At 35.3% G+C, this 24,706-nt stretch overlaps 1 protein-coding gene across 1 annotated transcript in view; it reads left to right on the forward strand.

Annotated features, from left to right (window-relative positions):
* Positions 1-14,272: 14,272 nt before the first annotated feature.
* LOC150096666 (very long chain fatty acid elongase 7-like) overlaps positions 14,273-24,706 on the forward strand; it is a 186,566-nt gene continuing 176,132 nt past the window's right edge. The window contains exons 1-2 of the mRNA XM_090408676.1: positions 14,273-14,399; positions 20,377-20,501. Of these exons, the coding sequence (XP_090264802.1) occupies positions 20,435-20,501 (67 nt within the window). The 5' untranslated portion in view covers positions 14,273-14,399; positions 20,377-20,434. The remainder of the gene's footprint in view (positions 14,400-20,376; positions 20,502-24,706) is intronic.

The following is a 24,706-nucleotide window of genomic DNA, read 5'->3' on the forward strand; positions in this document are numbered from 1 at the left end:
GAGTAGCATTCCCTTTGTCTGCAGGGAGAATAATGATGTCATTATTGTATTTCATACTTTTAATAGCTGATCTCTCAGAATGAGAAATGTTATCAGAAGGCGGTCTTGCATGATTTATGGCGAAAATAGCTTCCATACGAAGAAGGTTTGCCTCTTGGATTGGTAATAAGGATGCTGCTTTTTCTATCTTCGTTAAGAATAGTTCTTTAGGTATTGAAGTAGGAGCTATAACAAAATTGAGACCTTTAGAAAGTATACTTTCTTCAGCCGTTGAAAGTGGATGGGAAGAATTATTTATAACAACTATTTTTATAAAGGCAGAATTAAAATTGGAAGAGTGACGATCCTGCATACATTTTAGAGAATTAAATTTTCTGATGAGATTAATTTTATTTGTATTCTGGACTTTAGAAGCTTTTAGAGCGCTAATATCTTTTAAATTGTTCCAAGATGAAGAGTCTAGAGAAGTAGATAAACGGACTTCAAGAGCGGTCTTCTTAGAAAAATAAGCAGCCAGACTACGTTTGGTATTAAAACTTCGTTCGGATAAAAGCTCTAATTTAGCTCTGCGGAAAATTCTTTGAGCTCAGGCAGTTGTAATGGATTCCTTAAAAGTAAGAAAACGGGGAATAATAGAATGGAACTTACATCTTTTGAGAAATATTAGTCTGTTAATGAATAATCGAATGGTCCTGAGATTTTTCTGATAAAAATCTGATAAATTTCTCAAATTCTGATAAATTTTTATCAGAAAAATCTCAGGACCATTCGATTATTCATTAACAGACTAATATTTCTCAAAAGATGTAAGTTCCATTCTATTATTCCCCGTTTTCTTACTTTTAAAGAATCCATTACAACTGCCAGAGCTCAAAGAATTTTCCGCAGAGCTAAATTAGAGCTTTTATCCGAACGAAGTTTTAATACCAAACGTAGTCTGGCTGCTTATTTTTCTAAGAAGACCGCTCTTGAAGTCCGTTTATCTACTTCTCTAGACTCTTCATCTTGGAACAATTTAAAAGATATTAGCGCTCTAAAAGCTTCTAAAGTCCAGAATACAAATAAAATTAATCTCATCAGAAAACTTAATTCTCTAAAATGTATGCAGGATCGTCACTCTTCCAATTTTAATTCTGCCTTTATAAAAATAGTTGTTATAAATAATTCTTCCCATCCACTTTCAACGGCTGAAGAAAGTATACTTGCTAAAGGTCTCAATTTTGTTATAGCTCCTACTTCAATACCTAAAGAACTATTCTTAACGAAGACAGAAAAAGCAGCATCCTTATTACCAATCCAAGAGGCAAACCTTCTTCGTATGGAAGCTATTTTCGCCATAAATCATGCAAGACCGCCTTCTGATAACATTTCTCATTCTGAGAGATCAGCTATTAAAAGTATGAAATACAATAATGACATCATTATTCTCCCTGCAGACAAAGGGAATGCTACTCTCATCTTAAATAGGTTGGATTACCATAACAAAATTTTGGAACTACTAAACACTGACACTTACTCTGAACTAAATAGTGATCCTACAAAAGAACTACACAATAGGACCAACAATTTACTGAAAACCACCTGAGAGTTACCAAGAAACATCCGTCTTTCCCTTAGGTCGATTCATCCTCTAATCCCTAGGTTATATGGACACCCTAAGATCCATAAATTAAACTCTCCATTAAGACCAATCGTTGAGGGCATAAACTCCCCTACTTACAACCTTTCTAAATTCCTCGCATCCGTTTTAAAAAACCTTTGTGGTCCTTCCTTTTCTCATGTAAAAAATTCAGCTGATTTTGTCTCCAAAATAAAAGACATCAAACTCAACACATCAGATTTAATGGCAAGTTTCGATATTGTTTCCCCTCTTCACGAATATACTTACTCAAGAAGTCCTAAACCTTCTCTAGAAGAAACTATCCAAAAAAATTTTTCCTTACTTTCTCACTGTGTGAACTCAGGATACTTCAAATACGATAATAGGATTTATAAACAAAACTCAGGTTTAGCTATGGGCAGTTCGCTCTCTCCGATTCTTGCTGACATATTTCTTAAGGATTTTGAAGAAAAAGCAATTAATTCCTCGACTCTTAAACCTAAAGTATGGTACCGTTATATTGACGATATATTTCTCATCTGGGAACACGGTGTCGACAACCTCAACTTTTTTCTGGACCAGCTCAACAAATTTCATCAGAAAATCAATTTCACATGTGAACTAGAATCCGACGACTGTCTACCTTTTCTGGACTTAAAACTTACGAGATGCGCTGAAAACATCAAAATCTCCATTTTTAGAAAACTCACTCACACAGACAGATACCTTCATACTTCTTCCCATTACTACCCTCCACAAAAGTTTGGTATTATTTCAACCCTGGCACATTGAGCCAGATCTTTATTAACAGATGAAACAGAAATTGAATATGAACTCAATTTTCTTCAAAGGTCTTTTGTTAACAATGGATTCTCTCTTAAAAAGATTAATAAATTTCTCTCTGTCCATCGCTCAACTGCTTTTGAAGATTCTTCTCCACCAAGAGCTTTTATTTCGTTATCATACATCTCTCTCTCTCCCCAAAACTAGCCAAAATGCTTCAGAAATTCAACATTAGAACTTGCTTCGCTACATTTCCTAAACTTCGATCCATACTAAGTAGACCTAAAATGAAACATCTTCCTACTCAGTATCCAGGAGTCTATAAGATTTTGTGTGATTGTGGCAAACTATACTATGGCCAGACAGCTAAATCCATCCTTTTACGCATGGAAGAACACCAAAGAGACATTTCCTACAAGAGAACCAGGGCCAGTGCTCTCTCTAGTCACGTTCTCTTCTCTATCAACTCGGATGAAAGCCGTCAACACCTCGTAGACTGGCCACAAACTTCTAATATCCATGTGTGCTATGATGAACTTGAAAGAAGAATAGTTGAATCTAGAGAAATATCGCTTGATTCATCTCATATTGATAACAGTCTTAGCTACAATATTTCTGATGCACACATTGCCACTGTCCAATACTGGCGCACTCGTGTCAGCTCACGCACGTAGTCAACTTCATTTGGAACTCAAGCACGCATTCCTGTTTTTAATACTTGTGTGTTTTATACTAGATCTGTTAATGTATTTTATCATGTCTCTGTTATTTTTTATTTAATTCTTTGCCTGTGATACCTGAAGAAGTTGAATTTTCAACGAAACTAGTCGTATCTTAACATTAAACTTTTCTTTCTCGGTATAGAGTCATTTAAATTCTTTTTTACATGCATTTTCTACCGAGTAAAATTATGAACAATAATATATATATATATATTAAAAAATATAGATTTAATGACCTCAAAAAACCGAGGTAACTTATAAAGATCTCATTAAAATCTTTATAAGTTATCTCGGTTTTTTGAAGTCATTAAATCTATATTTTTTAAAATGTATCACAACAACCGAGTAAAAGCTGATCACCATATATATATATATATATATATATGTAGCAATTTGTAGTATTAACTCGGTACTAGGATATGTTCATATTTATATATACTGACTATAACCGAGACTAGAATAACAATTAAATTTATTCAAAACGCAACATGTTTCATCGGATTGTCCGACTTCTTCAGGCGTGGGAACATAGAAAGCAAGTAAACACTATAAGAAACATCGTATCACTATAAAACGACTATTATAAAATCAGTTAGCTTTGAACTGTAGCTACAGTCCGTGTTGAAGTTCTATTGTTAAGTAGCTGCGTGCGCGTGTGCCAATATCGGATAGCAGAGCTGAAAGTGTCCGGTAGATTATAGCTGAGGTTATTATTTATGTGATGAGCCATAACAACTTCCTTAGACGCGATTATGCGTCGCTCCACCTCGTCACGGCATATATGAAGGTTTGAGGTTGTTGTCGTTTATCTCATGTTGACGGCCTTCATAATTTGTGTTTATTGAAAACAGTACATGGCTTGACAGGGCACTTGCTCTAGTTCTTTTGTAGGCAATGTCTCTCTGATGTTCTTCTAGACGTAGGAGGATGGATTTTTCAGTTTGGTCATAGTATTTAAAATCATTTAAACAACTTCCACCAAGATATCAAATGAACAATGGAGGTTGAAGAAAATGGATCTCTTCCCTTCCTGGACGTAAGACCTACTAAGTCATCTGATTCTATTAAAATATCAATCTTTAGAAAATCTACACACACAGATCGATACCTGCATGCGTCCTCACATCATTATCCTGCACAGAAAGTGGGTATCATCTCAACCCTAGCACATCGTGCTAGAGCTATACTATCAGATGATGAAGATCTAAAAAATGAACTACAACATCTACAAAGAACCTTCATAAGTAATGGCTACTCGTCGAAAACTAATAATAATCATCTATACCACCGCCATCAAAACAACTCAGAAACACAAGACAATCCAAAAGGTTATATCTCCTTACCATACATCAGCTCGCTCTCCACGAAACTAAGAAGAATTTTAGGAAAGTTCAACATAAAACCTGTTTCTCTACTCTTCCTAACCTAATCTCGATTTTAAGCAAATACAAACAAGCTCACAACCATCTACAATTCCCAGGAGTGTACAAAATCACGTGTGACTGCGGGAAGCAATACTATAGCCAAACTGAAAAATCCATCTGCCTACGTCTAGAAGAACATCAGAGAGAGACATTGCCTACAAAAGAACTAGAGCAAGTGCCCTGTCAAACCATGTACTGTTTTCAGTAAACACAAATGATGAAGGCCGTCAACATTAGATAAACTGGACAACAACCTCAAACCTTCATATATGCCATGACGAGGTGGAGCGACGCATAGTTGAGTCTAAGGAAATTGTTATGGACCCTCATCACATAAATAATAATCTCAGATATAATCTACCGGACTCTTTCAGCTCTGCTATCCGATATTGGCACACGCGTGAAATCAGACGCATGCAGCTACTTAACAATAGAACTTCAACACGGACTGTAGCTACAGTTCAAAGCTAACTGATTTCATAATAGTCGTTTTATAGTGATACGATGTTTCTTATAGTGTTTACTTGCTTTCTATGTTCCTATATGATTGTCCAACTTCTTCGCCTGAAGAAGTTGGACAATCCGATGAAACATGTTGCGTTTTGAATAAATTTAATTGTTATTCTAGTCTCAGTTATAGTCAGTATGTGTATATATATATATATATATATATATATATATATATATATATATTAGGATAACCAAGCAATTTTATATGCTTGGTTATTTTAGCTCCTAATCCCAAGTGTGCAAACAATTAAGTTTGCGCCTGAAACAAAGTTCAAGTCTAAAGATGGTACAACACCAGGGCAGCTCATTGTAAAGGTGGTTAAAGCTTTGATCACTATTCTTAGTATTTTCCCATTAATGTAAAGCACATCTCACTAGAAGATGTATACTGCAATGCATTATGGGTGGGGGTCACTACCTAGACCGGTTTCGACCTTTTTTGAGGTCTCCTCAGTGAGTAGCTAGACCCTAAATACCAAGGTTTTAGTAATACAAAGCCTTATCAACTTTAATTATATAAGTTGCAACAAGGTGTATTAAGTTTTAATAAAAATCTCTGGAGGAGATATTGATGGGAATAAATTTTTAACTTGGGTATATTGTATATTAGGATAACCAAGCAATTTTATATGCTTGGTTATTTTAGCTCCTAATCCCAAGTGTGCAAACAATTAAGTTTGCGCCTGAAACAAAGTTCAAGTCTAAAGATGGTACAACACCAGGGCAGCTCATTGTATTCATTTATTCCCATCAATATCTCCTCCAGAGATTTTTATTAAAACTTAATACACCTTGTTGCAACTTATATAATTAAAGTTGATAAGGCTTTGTATTACTAAAACCTTGGTATTTAGGGTCTAGCTACTCACTGAGGAGACCTCAAAAAAGGTCGAAACCGGTCTGGGTAGTGACCCCCACCCATAATGCATTGCAGTATACATCTTCTAGTGAGATGTGCTTTACATTATGGGAAAATACTATACTCTTCCTAATCTAATCTCGATTTTAAGCAAATAAAAAAAAAAAATATATATATATATATATATAATAAAAAAAGCAAAACATCCAAATCTCCAAAATATATTTCTGCATCCACTTCAGCAACGTAAATCGCTTTAACACAGTCTTTCGACATATATGGGCATTAATGGGGACAACTAGTACATTGCTTTTTGTACTCGTATATGCTCAAAGAGATATGCGTAGATTACTGAACCAAGGGATGAAGCCGAAGTTCAGGCAATCTAGTTTAATCTTTATACTCTGTCATTATAATATAGCCGTGTGGATGCTAACAATCTGGCTGTTCATTTGTAATATCTGAGATTGAACTAAAAGTGCGGCCAGTGGTAAGATATTAGAACTTACTGCTATTTTAAATGTAAGATTTCTCTGTTTATGACTCTTTCCCAGACAAAACAGCAATATTTTGTTTTGAATTATTAACCTATTTAGCATAAGCCAAAAGTGAAAAGAATTTGACCGTAATCAAACTCTGATGTGCTGTATTCTTATCTTGAATGACCTAACCACAGAACAAGACCCTGATGGTAATCCAGGGTCCTGTTCAGTGGATGTGCTTGTCGCTTTAGCTAGGATTCCGGAAAATTAGCTGATATTCGGAATCAAACAAAACTTTTCAAAATAAATACTGTAAAAATTATAATAAAACATTCTGGAAAGTAATTTCTCCTTTTATTTTATCATTTATTTAAAGTCAAACATGATATAAAGAGCACCACAGGATTGACAAAACTTCGTCTTGATTACCATTAATCAGTCTATCAGTGATAAGTTAAATCTATTTTCTATTTTTTTTTTAAATTTTCAATAACTCGATAAAAAATAGATTAAAATAATATCATTTGTATGAATATGCTTGTATAAACTACAGTACACTTAATATTAAACACAATTTATTTGTCCATAATTATTTAGCAAAATAATTCGGGCGCAAATCGACGTTTGTAAGCTCGCACTTTCTAAATTTTTTTAGTTTTGGTTATGTTATTTTCCAGTGCGGATATGTAAACATCTTTATTCTTCCACAATGTTGTTGCTGTTTAAGAGGAAAAAGAAAACTTTTTACACACCTCAACATTTATCGGACCACGTTCTTGCACACGAATAATTTTGACTTTTTCGCGAATGTAGAGACACTTTCTTTTAGTAGACGGTGTATTTCTGAAGGAAAGGTTCGATTTTAACTGATTTTATAGTCGCTGCTGTGTTAGGATAAAGTGAGGGAGTAAGGCCGGAGGCTAGACACTGGAGAGGTAGGTAGACAGGGGATGGTCCCTAAGAACAACATTAAGTTATAAGCCGGTCAGTAATCGGATGCAAGTAGTCAAAAAAGCTAAGCCACTCTTTTCATTTTCGTCTATTCCAAGAACTACCCGAGCACTTTAAGAATGTTTGCATAGTTATCAAAATTTGATCCTTGTAGTACGCTCGTTATAAAAATTAGCAATTGTATGGAAATATACGTAAATTAAAATTATTATACCTTTTTGCTCATTGCAGCTGTGATTTCGTTATTTCCGTGCTCGTTACAACAAAGTTTGACTGAATTTAATTTTTTACGAAACAAATTCCCGCAGCGATGTTAACTAACCTGTTCTCATTCATTACACTTTCTTGACCTTTAGTGAATTTCAGAGTACTTTCGCTAGAGATCTCGGGACTAGTGAAAACAGTAGAGTTCGGAATATGACGCTAACTCGAATGAAACGGCGTGCAGCAATCCCTCCAATTGGAACAGACCTGATTTCGATTCTCGTTGTGACCAGAGGGATCGTTATTTGGGTTTATCAACTAAAGGTGAGTTAGCCTATCTCAACGGTGGTAGCAGGGTTTTAAATCCCGGAAACAGGTTTTTCGTCCTGCTTACAGGAATATTGGCCAGAGAACTCACACAATTTATAGACACAATTCATCACAACTAATAGCATTATATTGGTTTCATAAAATTGTACCGCACCCGCTGAATAAGCTTCTCGGTCGTAGTATCAACATACGTTAAATAAATAAAGAAAATTAATAAGCGTGCTATAATTGAACTTCACTTAAAGCCCAAGATTTGGTGCTGGCAACACATTGTGCATTAAATCTAAAATGCACACCCTCTGTTGACGACATACTACGTTCTAGTAAGTGAATGCTAACTGCAAAAATTTAAGGCACAGATTGGAAGGCTTCGTTCTGACATGTAGCATCGTTTCCTCAAACCTAACAATGTTTGGCTTCACGAATAGCTGCAGATTCTCGCTTCAGTTTCACTTCTCTGGACACCCACCATTTTCAGCCCAGAGCTCCATATTATTTCCATTTGAGAGGACATTCGTTCGTGTCAGATGACGTTAAGATACAATATAGTTCCATTAAGAAGACAATCATTTCTGGCATATTCAAGAAATTAATATTGGCGAAAGTGTGTGCATGTGCGCGCGCGGTCAAACCGTAGATATGATATACTGATATATGATATATAATGATTGCGTATAATTGCAGAATAAAGTTAAAAGGAAAGGCGCTGTTTTCAGTGAAATATCTACCCATTACTGAATGGGAATTTACTTTTCCCCGTTCAGTAATGTGGCCTGGTCGACAGAGAGGGCAGTGTTTCCTCTCTTCGAACAAGTCATCGGTTCAAATTCTATTGCTAGTAGCTACTTGTGAGTGTGTCCAACCAACAGGCTGTGTGTTTGAATTCCACCATGGGCACGATGTCTGTGAATGCCTTTAGGCGGTAATTGACAAATTCATCTAGCAGATGAATGTCATTGCCTGGCGTGAGACTACCATCCCACTTATTGGAGGCCTGAGATAGCTTGAAAAGGTTTCTTCTTGTTTAGTGCTTAAAGCAGGGCCACATAATTACATAAGTCTTATACCCCCATTATTACCTTCTCATCTTTTAAACTATTTAGATGCACATTACCTAAGTTTAGGAGCGGAACATTTCTGAATGCACCAAGGAAAAGGGATAAATATCAAAACATTTCTGTTTGAAGAATATGGTTATAAAGTATAACTGCAAGCATTTCAATTAGGCTATTGATAAAGAGTGCCTAATAAAAGGGAAAATAAATGTACTAAGTGAATGTTTTTCTCCAATTTCTTAGGACAAAAATATAATACTATTATTATTTTAGGCATCTCCATGGAATCAAGAGACTCATCGTGGGAGACTCAAATCAACCATCATACACGCAAATCATATCACACCGCTCCTTGAACCCATTCACTGTCGGGGAACTCACAACCAATTCTGGCAACCCATTCCACTTACCACTCTCCACGCAAAAAAATCTGGTCCACACAAACCTACTAACCACACTCTTACACAACTGCCACGAATTGCCCCTAGTTCTCTGACTATTTGTCATATATTGAACTTGCATTAATTTTATAAAACCTCTTTAATATTTTAAAAGTTTCTATCATGTCCCCTCTTTTCCGCCTATCAACTAAACGTTTTAATCCACGAACCTTTAACCTATCCTCGTAGGGTCTATTCCCCAGACCTATCACCATCTAGATCACTCATCTCTGACTTTCGACCACCTCTTGGTCACCAAGAAACCCAGGTCACGAAATCTGTGCGCAGTAGTCAAGATGTGGCGAATTTAGCCTTATAAAGAGAGATAATAACTTCCTTATCTTTACTTGTTAGCATATTTTTCAACATCCTAGTAATTCGTTGAGCTATTTTACCAACTTTTTTGCAATATGACCTCTAAACTTTAACTCTTTGTCCACCATTATCCCCAAGTCTCTAGCCTCATCAATTTCCTGAAAACTAATACCACCAATATGATACACCATATGCAACCCAAAGCGCATAACTTGATATTTTGCAACATTAAATTGATAATCATTATCCTCTGCCCACAATGTCAATTTATTTGAATCATCCTGCAGGATATCTACATCATCTTTATCAACTATTGCTTTCCCAGTTTTACATCATCAGCAAACAACTGAATATCCGCTCTTAAAAATATTTCCCTATGTCAGTGATATGCAAATTAAATAGTAGTCCTAGTACCGAACCCTGAGGTACTACACTAGTCACTATCATTCTCCTAGACTCCGCTTCATTATACACTACTCTCTGGTGTCTGTCCGTCAGCCACCCCATGGAACTAGTCTCATGTCCATTCCCATTTGCTCCAGTTTTTTTTAATAGTTTTCCCATGTGATATTCTGTGAAATGTCTTGGGAAAGTGGAGCAGTATCGTGGTGTAGTCATTATCTTTATCCAATTCTGGAGTCACTTTAGTACAACATGTGAATAAGTTACTAAAACAGGACCTACCTCTTTACAAAGCCATGCTGTCCACTATAGAGTTTTGCATCCCTATCCACCCATTGTTGTATTTTTCCTTTCAACAACTTTTCCAATACTTTAACAATCACTTCTGATATATTAATTGGTCTATAGTTTGCTACCTCTGCCTTGCACCCACCTTTATGCAATGGTACTATTTTACCTTCTTTCCACTCTCTTGGAACCCTGCCAGAGCTGAGACATGGATTGAACAACTCAAGGGCAATGCAAATTCTCTTGCACATTCAAGTATTACACGAGCTGATATGCAATCTAGTTCCACTACTGTGTTCACATTCATATTTTTTAATATGCTGAACACTTCCTGTTCTTCTATCTCAATTTTGATATACAATCTCTGTAACATAAGCAACTGTAAAATCTCCACCTGGCTGATACACTTTTGCAAAATGATCACTCAGCAACTATCTATTTCTTTTGGTTCAGTCACCTTTCTACATGAGCACTGTTTAAAGTCATTCTACCATAGTCATTTCCCTCTTACTTGCTACATAACGAAAAAACTCTTTTGGGTTTACTTTGGCCTGTTTGGTTAATTCTCTCTCTCATAGTCTGACTTGGCCTTCCTTACCATCCTAGTCACCCTTTTTGCTTGTACTGCTCATGAGTATGTTGACCACTCTTTTCTTTATGTTTTCCATGATGTTTTCTTTTTTTTTGCAGATCTTGCTTTATATCCCTATTCATCCACTTAATTAGAACTTGGTTTATCCTCCTGAACTTGGGTATGCAGTCTGATACTGCTACTCTCAAGCAATCTCTGACCACTTGTCATGCACTACTGACATTCTTTCCTTGTAGCTTCTCAAGCCATGACACTATTCCAAGATGATTTCTGAGTCTCTCATAATTAACAGCCTTAGAGTTGAACATAAATCCCTTCTTGACCACAAAAACCCAGAACAAGACCGCATGGTCACTCTGGTCCCTCTCCCCAACTGGAGGCAGAGAGTTTACCTCGGTTATGGATACATCTTCTGATACTATCATCAGATCCAACATCCTCAACCCCCTTGTCCCTTCTATAACATGTTGTTTCATGTAATTATCACTTAGCAACTGTATAAATCCTACTTCCATCTTGCCAGGCCCCCTTTCCTTCATCCAATCGATGTCCCCATAGTTAATGTCTCCCATAATAATTTAATGATATATAATAATAATATAATAATATAATGCGCTAACGCTTTTTATTCCCCAAATCAAACATTTCACTAAAATGGAAGTTCCTCAATTTTTTTTCTTATCGAAAATAATACTAATTAGAGAAATCAGGTAGAGTAACTGCTTTTGCTCGAAATCCTTAGCTGCGTGTGATTGAATGTGTTCAGGCATAACCATTAACATTAACAGTGCGCGAAGAGATGACCCATAAAACGTCAAACATCGAATCAAATTGAAGAAACAGTATTATTAATTGCTTGAGAAGGGGGGGATCGCTCTCTATCTTCACACACACACACACACACACACACACACACACACACACACACACACACACACACACACACACACACACACACACACACACGCGCACACACACACACACACACGCGCACGCACGCACACACACACACACACACACACACACACACACACACACACACACACACACACACACACAAATTTCATAATAAAATGAATTCCTCTTACTCATTGAGTTTGTACCAAATTAAATATGTACGGCGTGTTCGAATACTTTGTGCATATCGAGATATAATGAAATAAGATGTTCGCAGCACTCGTGAAATTGTTTTATATGATTAGTTAGAACTTTCAAAGCGAGAAATATCTTTATGACATCTAAATGTAATTTTCTTAATTCATAATAAATCATTGCAGAAATATATTACTTATACAGAAAGCTGAATTGTTGATCATAATTACTGTAACGCTTAATGGCTTTGTTCCGCTTTCAATGTTATGGTTATTTTCACTGTAGAAGTTTTATACGGCTGTACTTCTTTTTGAAAAATAAATATATAAATAAAATAAGGTCACAACGGTTGTCAATTTGGTTACATAACCATTTATTTATGGTTATGAAAACCATAAATAAATGGTTTATTTATTTAAATAAATAAACATCAGGTATGAAATCATAATGCCATCGCAAAGAATGCATAAATTTTCAGAAACCAATTCGGCTGCTATTCACTTTCGCAATAGAAGCTTAGACATAACCAAAGTCTGACTTGGCCTTCCTTATCATCCTAGTCACCCTTTTTGCTTGTACTGCTCATGAGTATGTTGATCACTCTTTTCTTTATATTTCCTCCATAATGTTTTCTATTTTTGCAGATATTGCTTTATATCCCTACTCATCCACTTAATTCCAACTTCGTTTATCCTCCTGACCTTGGATATCCCATCAATCGTGATGGGCCTCTTCCTTAGGGGTAGAACAGATAAATGGGATTTGCGTCAAGATTATCAGCAAAGCTTTTAGAATCGCAAGTCTTTCGCCACAGATCTTTTGTCGAAATAAATAAATAAATAAATACACAAGACCAAAACATGCTAAAATGATGCCCACTGGCTTAATAAAGCTAACTGATTAGGCGTAATAACTTTCAAGTACTTCTTTAGTAGTTCAGTATTTTTTTTTAATAATTTTAAAATAAATGCTTTATTTTCGTAGTCGCCTTTATGTTTTGTTATATTACGATTTAATTTATCTGTATTGCAGTTTTCATAATGTCCAGACCAATATTATGATATGTATGGGGATTATATGATATTGTATGATGCTCTCTGACAACCGGACATTACCGGTATTATATAACTAATTGTGCAAGACTCTGACAACCCAAATTATGTTACTAAAATGTTTCAAGACGTATTTCGACAGCTTTTTTTTTTTTAATGTTAATGAAATCATTCTTGTTACTTTCATTGATTAATTTCCTCCCACAAATAGTAATTTAGTTCAACTTGAATTTTATAATGGTTCTCAGGCTTGGATTTGCTAAGAGAATGATCCATGTGAGGTTAAGTAAGGAAAAAAAATGAAAAGCTGGTTATCCTAAGAAGAACAAACTAAGAAATTGTTAAATAGAATGAGATAATCGAAATCTGTATTAATTATAAATCGCTAGAAGTGCAGCAATGCTAAATATGTATTAGCAGATACCCTTTTTTGCTTTATAATTATTCTTTCACGGTCCTCTTTTCTGCTCTCTCTCTCTCTCTCTCTCTCTCTCTCTCTCTCTCTCTCTTTCTATTCACTTGTAGTGTTATGCTAAAAAATGTAAACATTTCATAAATATTAATTCCCCATTCTCTCCCACAAATATGTAAATAGTGATGCATGTGTCTCTCTAAAACGTGAGGTCCTAGTTGTGAGATTTACAAATATCCGTCTTGGCTTCACCTCCCTGTAACATCAAACGCATATTTTCCGGCAAAGAGACACGCCCGTCAAGTTTTTTCACTCCATTTCTTCAAGACACTAACGTTACTTTTTTTTTTTTGGTTGATGTTGAAAAGTAAAGTAAGTGTTCCAGATTAGTGAATGTAGAAAGGAATGCCAATTCCTTAACTGCCGAAGTATTTCAGCGGACCGTGACATGTCATTCTCTATCAAAATATCAACAAATTACTATCAGAAGCAGTAGCACGTGAAAAAGAAGTGAAATGTCAGAACAGGTGTGGCGTCACGTATGACGTTCAGAACCTTCAACCTAAGGTCCAATCGCATTCAAGGTCATGTTCATACTCTAACTCTATTCAGCTTCCCAGGCATAATATAATGAGAAGCACAGACGCTGAAGATACTCTTCTTAGTTATCTAAGAAGTTAGCGCGCATGCGTTTATGGCACCCGGGCTTTTCACGTAAGGATAAAGCATCCGGTGTTTCTTAAAGTGTTAAAAGAATTTCGTGACTACGGTTGACTGTGTGTCCAGTGAAGCAGCGTGTAGTGCCCACAATTCCTTATAGTATATAGCATCGTGTACCTCCAGTGAAAATCAATCACATATTCTTTGTATTTCTTCCTGATTCAAGGTAGGTCCATAGAAATTATTATATTTTCTGTTTATTATTTGTAATATTCATTTCCGGCAGCATCTGCGAAGCCTCTGTAGCTCAATTGGCACAGACGAAATCCTTTGGTTGGAAAGAACTGGGTTCGAATCGCGAAGAACCTTTATCTGGAATTTTGTGAGCTATCCGTCTCGCGTGGATCTGGCAGAATTTTGACTTCCGGAAACTACTGCTTTTCATCCCGCGAACAGGTAAACCATCCCCGTAAACGCACATATGTACAGGCGTAAAATACTTACCCTTAGAGGAACGGCAGGCCAGCTGTATTAAATTGCTGAATATATATACAGCAATATTAAATATATGTCACGAAACGCTTCACTATAATGAAGCTTTTCATGGCATATAATTGCAAGCATCTTTTTAATTAGCGAATTCAAAAACGCTATCTCATTATTCTATATTCTGACGTAATCTGACTCTTGAAAGAGTACTATACTCGAATATCAACTGTTTATCATATGTTTTCTTTAATTATAATTAAAAACTTACTATGTTCATGTAAGAGTATCCAGAGTTTCACTAATTTTTCGGTTCCAGTTTTTCATTTAAATATTAGATTATTAGTTCCACATTAGCTGGCACTTATGACAGAGGCAACCAAGGCCACTTGGTTTCCATATTGTTATTTTATTTTGAAGGACTAAAAATCTTGCTACTTCCTTATGAGTTCGGCTAATTCACTTTAAGCTGAAAAACCTTTATAAAATATTCTCGTCTTAGAAGGATTCGAATCTAGATCTTTCCAAATGAAGGCTAAATTTCGCATCTCCCACGACTTCGCTTCTTGAAGTCCTACATCCACATTAGTTCCAATTCATAAATAGCTGACTTCATATATGAATAAATTAGCATTCTAAAGAGAAGAGAACGCTTCATACAATTTAAATATAGGTTCATTATTTGAACGATCTTATCCAAAAATAATCTTACATCAGATTAGAATCACTATTTTCCTAGCAAATGGGTTTTAAGTAATTAAATCTTCGCAATACATTTATAACAATGATTCTAAAGGAAAAAGGAAAGGATTAATTTTTTTAATGAATCCTTTCCTTTTTTGTAGGATCTGAAAACATAATTTGGAGAATATTAATACAAATTACTTCTCACTTACAGACTAACCAACATTCTGCGTACATACATTTCGTAGCAAATTATGATACTAGGTTGCCATAGACATTTAAGTACCTTCTAATGTATTATCGTTCAAAATGTATGCAAGTCAGTACAGTTGTACTTCATGCAGATATACTCCCCTAGCTTAGTAGTTAATGATGATGCCCTTTGGTCGGAAAGACGCCTTGGCTCAATTCCTATCTACGGGGGACCCCCTGTAAGTGCTTTTCGACTGAAGGCAAGTTGGCCGGGAGATTTTCCTCTCAGAAACTCGGGTTCTTCCTCGTATAGAAATTAAAACTGGCAGAAGAACACACGCAGTCAACAAACAGAACACACACTGGCCTTATAGATTTAGTTGCTTCAAGACACTCGCTTGATTAACATGAGCTTTACGCCATGCTTTTTGAAAGAAACACGCATTTATATAATAATTTTTTACCAAATTTATAATGCTTCGATTGTAAGATTATCAATTCTGTTTCTTTTATAAATTAGTTTCAGTCGTTATGCATAAACTAGCGTATCTTGTCAGTTGATGTTTAGCGTATCGCAACTTTTAAGATAAGCGAAAGAAATCCCCCTATTTGTTGATGAGGTATGCAACAATTTTGAAAAATTGTGGTGATGAAGGAATCCACTTTTTTCAAGAATACTGTTTAAACAATTCCTTAATCTCTATACTCTAATAGCAGATAAACTCGATAGTTACGAACGAAGAATAGGAACGTAAGTAGACATTGAGTTAAACTCATTAATCATCAAGGGAGAAACTTATATTAAAATTTTATTTCCATAACAATTTCCAAAGTATCAAGGGTATTATCAAATTCAAATGAAACAAACACAATGACTAAACGAAGATTTCAACAATGAGAAAGTGTGAGCTACATGTAAATGACATAGATAGGTCGAAAGTAATTTTAGGTTCTAACCCCATTTTTAAACACTTTAGATCTTGCATCACACGTTTACAATGTTGAATCATCGTTTTGTCACTGGTTTTCCCTTTCAGTCATTTCGACCGTAGGTGACTTTGTAGGTATTGCCCACAAAGTATTCCTATCCTCAGATTTTTGTAGGGTAGTTCACCATTGCTTTCCCTAATCCCCCAATTTTATCCGGACTGGGGACCAACATATACCTGGGACGTATTCATGACTGTAATCAATGTGTGTTTACGGGACCGGTTTGCCTGTTCTGGGAGACAAAAAAAAACCCTAGTTTCCGGGTGAACCCCTCCCCTACCTCCGTACGAGACCGGATAACTCGCCTTTAGTCGAAAGAGAGCAGGTTTGTTTCCTCATGTCACAGACGAAAATCGAACCTAGGTCTTTTGAACCAAAGGGCTTCGTCTGTACTGACTGAGCTACAGAGGCTCCTTTTGTCACTTGTACTTGTTTAATTTGAATTTCATAGTGACAGTTCCTTGATGCTTTGCACGCAATTTTATTGAAATAAATATTTTCACGTAAGTTCCTCCGTAACGAATTAAGTACAATAATTAATTATGTTTACTTTTTTTCTCTTTAAAGTTCTGGTCTTGAGTTCAGTAATATCAAACACAATGGGAATATCCCAATAATCGTCAACATTTTCTGGAAATATGATAGAAAGTTAATTACCAAATGACCATTGTTCCTTCCATGTTATTCAGATGTGCACAAATGATAAATAAATGCATATATACAATATTATAGTATAAACGTGAGAAGTTGTACTCAATATTATCTCGATAAAAATATTTACAGGTTATTTGGTTCGTCTCTCCAGTGTAACTTAATAATTAATTGTGCTGAGCAACTAAGCCATCTTAGTAGCATGCTTTATATTTCAAATTCCATATCGAAATTCCACAAGACACGTTTGCTGTCGAGTAGTTTTACAGAAAAAAAAATAGTAAAAAATTAAAGTTCTGCGTTTCATGACGGAAATATCTTTGTTTCGGTATGTTTACTATAAGCTCGATTTATTCTCGTTCACAAATGCATATTCATAAATTCACTCATTTATAATTAAAAAAACTTTCCTAAATGATTTATTTGGTAGTAACAAACTATTAAGACATCAATTTCTCAAACCCCCATTTTCACTAATGGCAAAATAACTTTTATTTTATCGAATTTTTGATCATGCACTACAGATTGCTTAAACATATTCAGAGATATGGTAACAAACCATAGTTGGTCACTTTATTTCTATCTTTTCGATTTAGGAGATGAATAATCAACAACCCGATGAATAATTTCTGAGATCCTAAGTTTCAAATGTATTAGTCTTAAACAGTTAACCGTTGCTCTCAAGGATTAGTCTGTCACACACACACACACACACACACACACACACACACACACACACACACACACACACACACACACACACACACACACACACACACACACACACACACACACACACACACACACACACACACACACACACACACACACACACACACACGAGAGAGAGAGAGAGTAAAAAAGAATTTCTGTTTCCGTATGTTTAGTATAACTTTAACCTAATTTGATTTCCGTTTATAAATGCATGCTCATGTATATTCATGCCGGTGATCATTAATAATTTTCGTAAATGATTTGATTCTTTATATGGCTGTATGAATCATCTGGCTGTATACAGATGGATATCGTAAATGGAACAGTGCTGCGAGTGATACCAATATAAACACTGTTTAAAAAATGTCATCAATCAACTACTGAATGAAAAATATCTCAAAGAAAAACAACAACAACACTACCACTATTCTAGTTAACCTAAAATCATGTACCGATTACAGATATTGGAAAATTCTTTCCAGAACCAGAAGGGAGGAGTCACATCAGTGTAAGGAATGAGATAAACCTGTTTCTACCATTAACGGTAGGCACGTGACTCATGATGGGTGATAATACCGCTTCCTCCCTTTTTCGTGCAAGTCGGAGAGAGAGAGAGAGATACGGAGGCCTGAACTCCTTTCTTTTAATTCAGGAAACACACTGTATTGCCTGGACTGAACTCTATGACCTCGCAGTCGAACCAAAAGTGCAGAGTAACCTACATGTATAATTATAAAAATTAAATTATTTATAATCATTTTATTCTTCATTTCGTCCTGCTTTAAGCATTTTTTTCGTCAACTTACTCTGCTTAAATGAATTGAATAAATACACGCAAGCGGGAGAAAGAAATATAATAGACGAATTCCTTAAAATAGCAGATGTGACGTTCATTGAAACAGAGTTCACTCTTAAAAGCAGAAAGAATAATAATATGGCCTGTTAGTCACAAACAGTAGCTAAATGCTCTGATAAATACATGTCGCAATGAGAATCGCAAGCAAGGGGTAAAGTACTGTGCAGCTGCATTTTTGTGTACGTTTTTTTTTTTTATTTCAAAACAAATTTAAAACTCATAAAAATTCAGTGCCTCCTTTGTAGGTCAACTCATTTTGCATTCTTTTACTGCTGTTGTTTAAAAATCACTAACTGTTGACTTTATTAACATGGTTACTGCTTGTTAAATGTAAAATAAACGATCTCAGTTTGGTGATCTGTGATTTGGAATATGAACTAGAAAGAATACTTCGCTCGTAAGCCTTTCAGTTTGCCTTTTTGGTAATGATAGTTGTCTTAAACGGTAGAAAAGGATTGAGATCTAGATAAATGTTTCAGGTAGAAGTAGCATCGCAAGTATTTTATCTCGTAGTACACAGAATGCTTTGGATAGACTTTTTTTTTCGAATCAACGCCAAAGAATCAACATCTTTGAGACGAGTAAAAATCAATTACGTGTGTTCACCAGCCGGTTTGTCTGTTTTTGTGAAGGAAGAACCGGAATTTCGTCACAATGAATATTACCTCCACCTGAAACTAATCCAGACAAAGTTAGAATCGAAATTTAATATTTGAATTCTGGTCCCAAGCGACTGATACTTATTCTTCCAACTATGTCATAGTTCATGTTGCTTAATGTCATCAGATATCAAGACCATACTTTAAAGAATTTAAGAAATATATTAACATCTGTTATAAAGAGAGCTTAAATTATGATTCCATAATCATAAAGTTAGCTTTTATTCTCCTTAGAATAGTTGACAGTTCGCATGAAAGACGAAGACCACAAGGAAAAGGCAAGCCGATATGTTGAAGTCACACAATATTTTGTTTTTCGCTTGTTAGCTGGTATACACACAGAAGATGGCAGCGACATTGAGTTCAGGAATTTCGGCAGTGGCTGAGCTTTCATATTCTGATTAAGTTATTCCCACGAAGGAACCTATTTATCTATTTTATTTAGTTTATTTATCTATTTTAAATATGCGCTATATATTATATATTGGTAAACACGTAAACAGTTTAATAGTTATTACCTTTAAAGTATATACTCGAATTCCAACTGCAGTAAATATTCGCGTTTTCATTCGTTAAAGCAAGCGTTATACTTTGCATAATATTCGACTTTTATATACTTTTTTAAAATACTTTTCAAATGACAAATACTTTGATACAGATTTTGAAATTCTAGAACTACTTTTTAAAAATTTATTTCTAGAATATTTCATAAATATCTTTGATTAATTTCTCGAAAAAAATCGGAGGAAAATATATGTAAATAATTTGCTTTAAAATTTCTGTATTGCATGTATAAGGGTTACATGTATATCAATACAACACTATTACTAAAATATTCTATAATCTTCTTTACATTTGTAATTTTTTCAAAATGTTTTCTATACATTTTATTTAGCAGGTATTTGTGATAAACTTTAATTATTAATACAATTTAAGACCGTGGAATGCAAATGCAATTTTTATTTGGACAGATTTGAGGAGATTGCAACTTCCCGGCAGAACTCAGAAGTGTGACGGGAATATCTCGCCATGGAACACGTGATCACAGTCCTTCGAGCTCCCTTCCAGTTCTATGAGTGGATGATTTCCAAGGGCGGTAAGTAAACGACACGTCTTTTAACTCAACAAACACGCGTTGACTCTGCAGTCTTAGCCAAGGAGTCTAAGTTCCTTTCGTACTTTAGTAGTAAAGGTCAGTTCCGCATGGGGCCGCACAGTTCCGGCAGCACTGTGACTGGTTTCGGGAACAGCAGAGGAGGTTTGTATATATTATCCGCCATAAGGTCAAGTTGACGAAGAAACGGGGGAAATGAAATGCTGATGAAGTGGGGAGGAATGAGCACATGCGGAACCTGTCTAGCGGGTCATTGCGGTTTCCAGTACTAGACAATTCCGACTATTCCCGCTATGCTAGATGGCATCTTCTTCCCCCCCCCCCCATACACACACACACACCCTGCAGGAAAATGAACGGTGGCCTACAAGTGAGCTTTAGGTCGCGCCTTCTGCTAGCTTAGGTCGTCAGATAGACACTGGTTTGGAAACCTTTGTTAGCGTGAGATTGAGAGAGAAATTTTCCTCTCTAAGCGGATCCTGCAGGCTTGATAAGGACAGGCTAGTCTGCAATTTATCAATATTTTCACTAGAGCAGCACATAACAACTAATAAATGTGAAGATTACATCAGAGGATACTGTTTAATAGGTTAATCTGATAATTTCTGCAACTGCATATTTTAAGTAAACAAGAGTTTACTTTTAAAAAAAGCCATTAAAAACAAAAGGGCTTCCAGCTGTCAGATGAATTTTAAAAAAAATTACAACTCATTTTGTTTAAGTTCCAAAATGATCTTCAAATAGTATTACTGGCAACAGATTTTTTATAGCGCTGGTAAATTTTCTTAAAATTGTAAAAACTGAAAGGTATAGTTCAAGATAATTCATACAATGTATCTTATGTGGTACACAAACTATGTGCCGGCCTGGTTGGCCGAGTGGTTAGTGTATTCAAGATGGGCCAAGGGTGAGATCAACTAGGAACTTTGCTGTAAGGTCGGACAAAACTCTTTTCGTTTAATTAAAATTTCAATGTTATCCTAGGCAATTAAATCATCTATTATCCAAAAAGTTATTCATCAGCCATGAAACTATTTTAACCGAGTAGTTTCTGCTGTATGAAAAAAAAATGTTTTTCATAAAATGGGAAAAGCAGCAATTATTAAACTTATTCAGTGCTCACAACAAAATATTTTGTAAGCAATACAAAATATAACTTGAAGGATATGGTCATTTATTTTTAACCTCCAAATGAAATGAACACTCTAAAAAAGGAGTAAAATATTACCTAGTCTATTTAATAACCAGATTTTTATATACTTGTAATTTTATGGATGATAAAGTAATTATAAGTACCGATTTAGTTCTAAATATATATTTAGAATTAAATCTAGAATATATATATCTAGAATGTATGTTGTGGACTTTCTCCGAGTAGACGTTTTCGCGGATTCAAGAATTTTTCTCTACATGTTATCATAGCAACGATTTAGTATTTGAGATATTTCCTATTTTACTTTATATTTTGTTTCTATATCAAGGAGTGTTCTGAAAGTGTGGTGTTCACATCGCTGTCCGACACATTGTTCTGTTCGTAACTTTATTCATTTTTCAGTTTGTACGACCTAGGTACAACACTCAATGCACAATGAACAATGGTGGCATCAGTAGGAGTATTTCTTTCTCTCCAGAGAGAAACACAAAAATACTGTAAACTATTATTTATTAAAAAAATAGAATGTGAATAATTTCGTCCTGCTCTCAAGGACTTCACTTGATGCAAATATACACAGAAAAAAAGGATTTAACTAAACACAAAAACCCATTAGAAATACAATAACTGTCATTATTACCAAAAGGACTTCTCTTTTACATCATCTATTTGAATGATGATGAGGCCGAATGAACGCTTTCCACTTCTATCTTTCTAATTCTGGGTCGCCCTTTGGATCTTTTACCTTCCATCGTTGTATACAGGGCTTTAGTTGGTCCCATTCTGGTCACGTGACAAAAACATTACAGTCTTCTTTCTTCGATTTTATCTGTTATCGTTATTTCTTGTTTTAGTCTTTCCCTTATGTCTTCATTTCTTAGTCTATCCAGCAGAGATACTCCAAGCAATCTTAGCCAACCCATTTCAGTAGTTAATAATTTTTTTTCTTCAGCTTTTTTGAGATTTCAGCATTCACTTCCATAGAGAAGTACTGGGAGGACCATTGTCTCATAGATTCTTACCTTTGTTACTTGTTTGATGTCTCTTGACTTCCCTATTTTATTTAGTCATCCAAACGTTTGCGATGTTTGGCTAATTCGTCTGTTTATATCTTTTGTAATTTCACCATTGTAGTCAATTACTCCTCCGAGGTAGGTGAAGTTTCCTACCTGCTCTAGATTCTTACTATCAATTTCCATTTCCAGATTGGTGTTTCTGTTTCCTATTTGCATAAGTGTTGCTTTGTCTATATTTAGGTTTAATCCAAATTTCATACATTCTTCCTTTATTTTATCAGAAATTCGTTGTAGATCTTCTTCCGTGCTTGCAAGTAATGAAATATCGTCTGCAAATTTTAAGTTTGTTATATTTTTCCCGGAATCAAAATATATGTTATATATTTTGATTCCGGAGTCTTCTTTGTTTAAGGCCTTACTGGTTGCTTCTTCCAGTGTGAGATTGAACAGGTCCGGTGACAGATTGCATCCCCAAAAGGATACTTGTTAGCATTGTTGAGCGCGTGTGAATGGTATCGTTATTTCCATATGTAAATTACAGTTGAATATCGGCGTGATAAGTGTGGCTGAGGTGTGCATTCAAATAATCAGGATTAAGTATTATAAATCTTCATGTCCATAAGACTGTTTATCGCATGGATTTGATTGATTTAGTACATGACTATAGAGCTGAGGCCCTAAATCTCTCGTATGTGATTGATCTCGTATGGGACATTGCAATCACATCAAATGCAATAAAAGTCTTATTATTCCAGGCTTCCAGTTTTGGCTTTATTTGATTTACTTGGTCCACGTACTTTGGTTAGACGGGTACATGTGGTTCGGGTTTTGTATTTCTTTGAAAATTTCGATAAGCTGGTTGTAACGGAGCTGATCTACGGGAGACGGACATATTCCTCTTATTTCGCTATTATCAATTTCATGGATTGTGAATAGAACAAAAGTCTAGTAATAGGTCTTTTGTGAGCCATTTTTCTTGAATGTCGCCGAAAGAAATTTGAATTCTTTGGTTATTATTTCATCGTTATTAATGAGAATGCAGGGTCGAACTCCTAGTGTTGATACGATGCATAATTAGGCATCGATCCATAATGATGAGACTGAGCATGTAAATATATTATTATTATTATTATTGTAATCTTCAACTTATTTCATCCAAGAAGGGAAGAGAACCATTGGTTCCTAACTCCGACATGAATTTGATTTTTGGATGTGACTCGATTACGATAATGCTGCATAACTGCATATTAAGAAATCACCAGTGTATCTTTTCCAGAGACTTGATACTAAGTAATTCGAAGAAAGGGCTATAGGCCCTTTCTTCGAATGTTTCCTTACTGATAGTTGCTAGCACTGGAGATAAGGGATTATCTGTCGCAGAGTTTTGTTTGTGAACAGCGTCCTTGTATAGAAAGCAATCTGGATTTACACATTTTTTTCAAGAGTACCACAACTTTTATGGAAGTTTATTTTCCAATAGTGTTACCACTTCTTAAGTTGAAACGTTTGTAAATAAATTAGTAACATCGAAGCTTACCATGATCATGATCTTTTTTTTATTATTATTTAAAGGTGAATCCATTTGATCGCTAAGATCACTAAAATATCGCTAAGAAATTCAAAATAAGAATGCCAATCAGTAGAGAATAATCTTCTTTTTGACGACCCCTGAATGCAGCAGCCCATGAAAATGAGTAGTTAGTCTTGCATATCAGAAAAATTATCCCCACTGAGCAGAGTGGAATTATCTCAGCTTAGCATCCTGATAATTTTCAATGAATCATTTGACAAGAGAAAAGCCGAACAAACGGTTGAACAAATACAGAAATGCTTAGAAAATATCCAGGCTAGATAATTTTCAGAAAAAAAAGTATTTGGAACAATTCTGAAGACCCATTTGGAACCAAACAGGCACAAGGAATCATCTCAAAAAAGCTAAAGTTGTTCACGTTTGTTGTTTAAAGTTTATGAGGAAATCAAAATGTGTCTCTTCCAACACTCTAAGAACATGAATAGAT

The sequence above is a fragment of the Typopeltis vanoorti genome, chromosome 18 (genome assembly GCF_054136105.1).
Source record: "Typopeltis vanoorti isolate ZY-2024b chromosome 18, IOZ_Tvanoo_1.0, whole genome shotgun sequence".
Taxonomy (NCBI): Eukaryota; Metazoa; Arthropoda; class Arachnida; order Uropygi; family Thelyphonidae; genus Typopeltis; species Typopeltis vanoorti.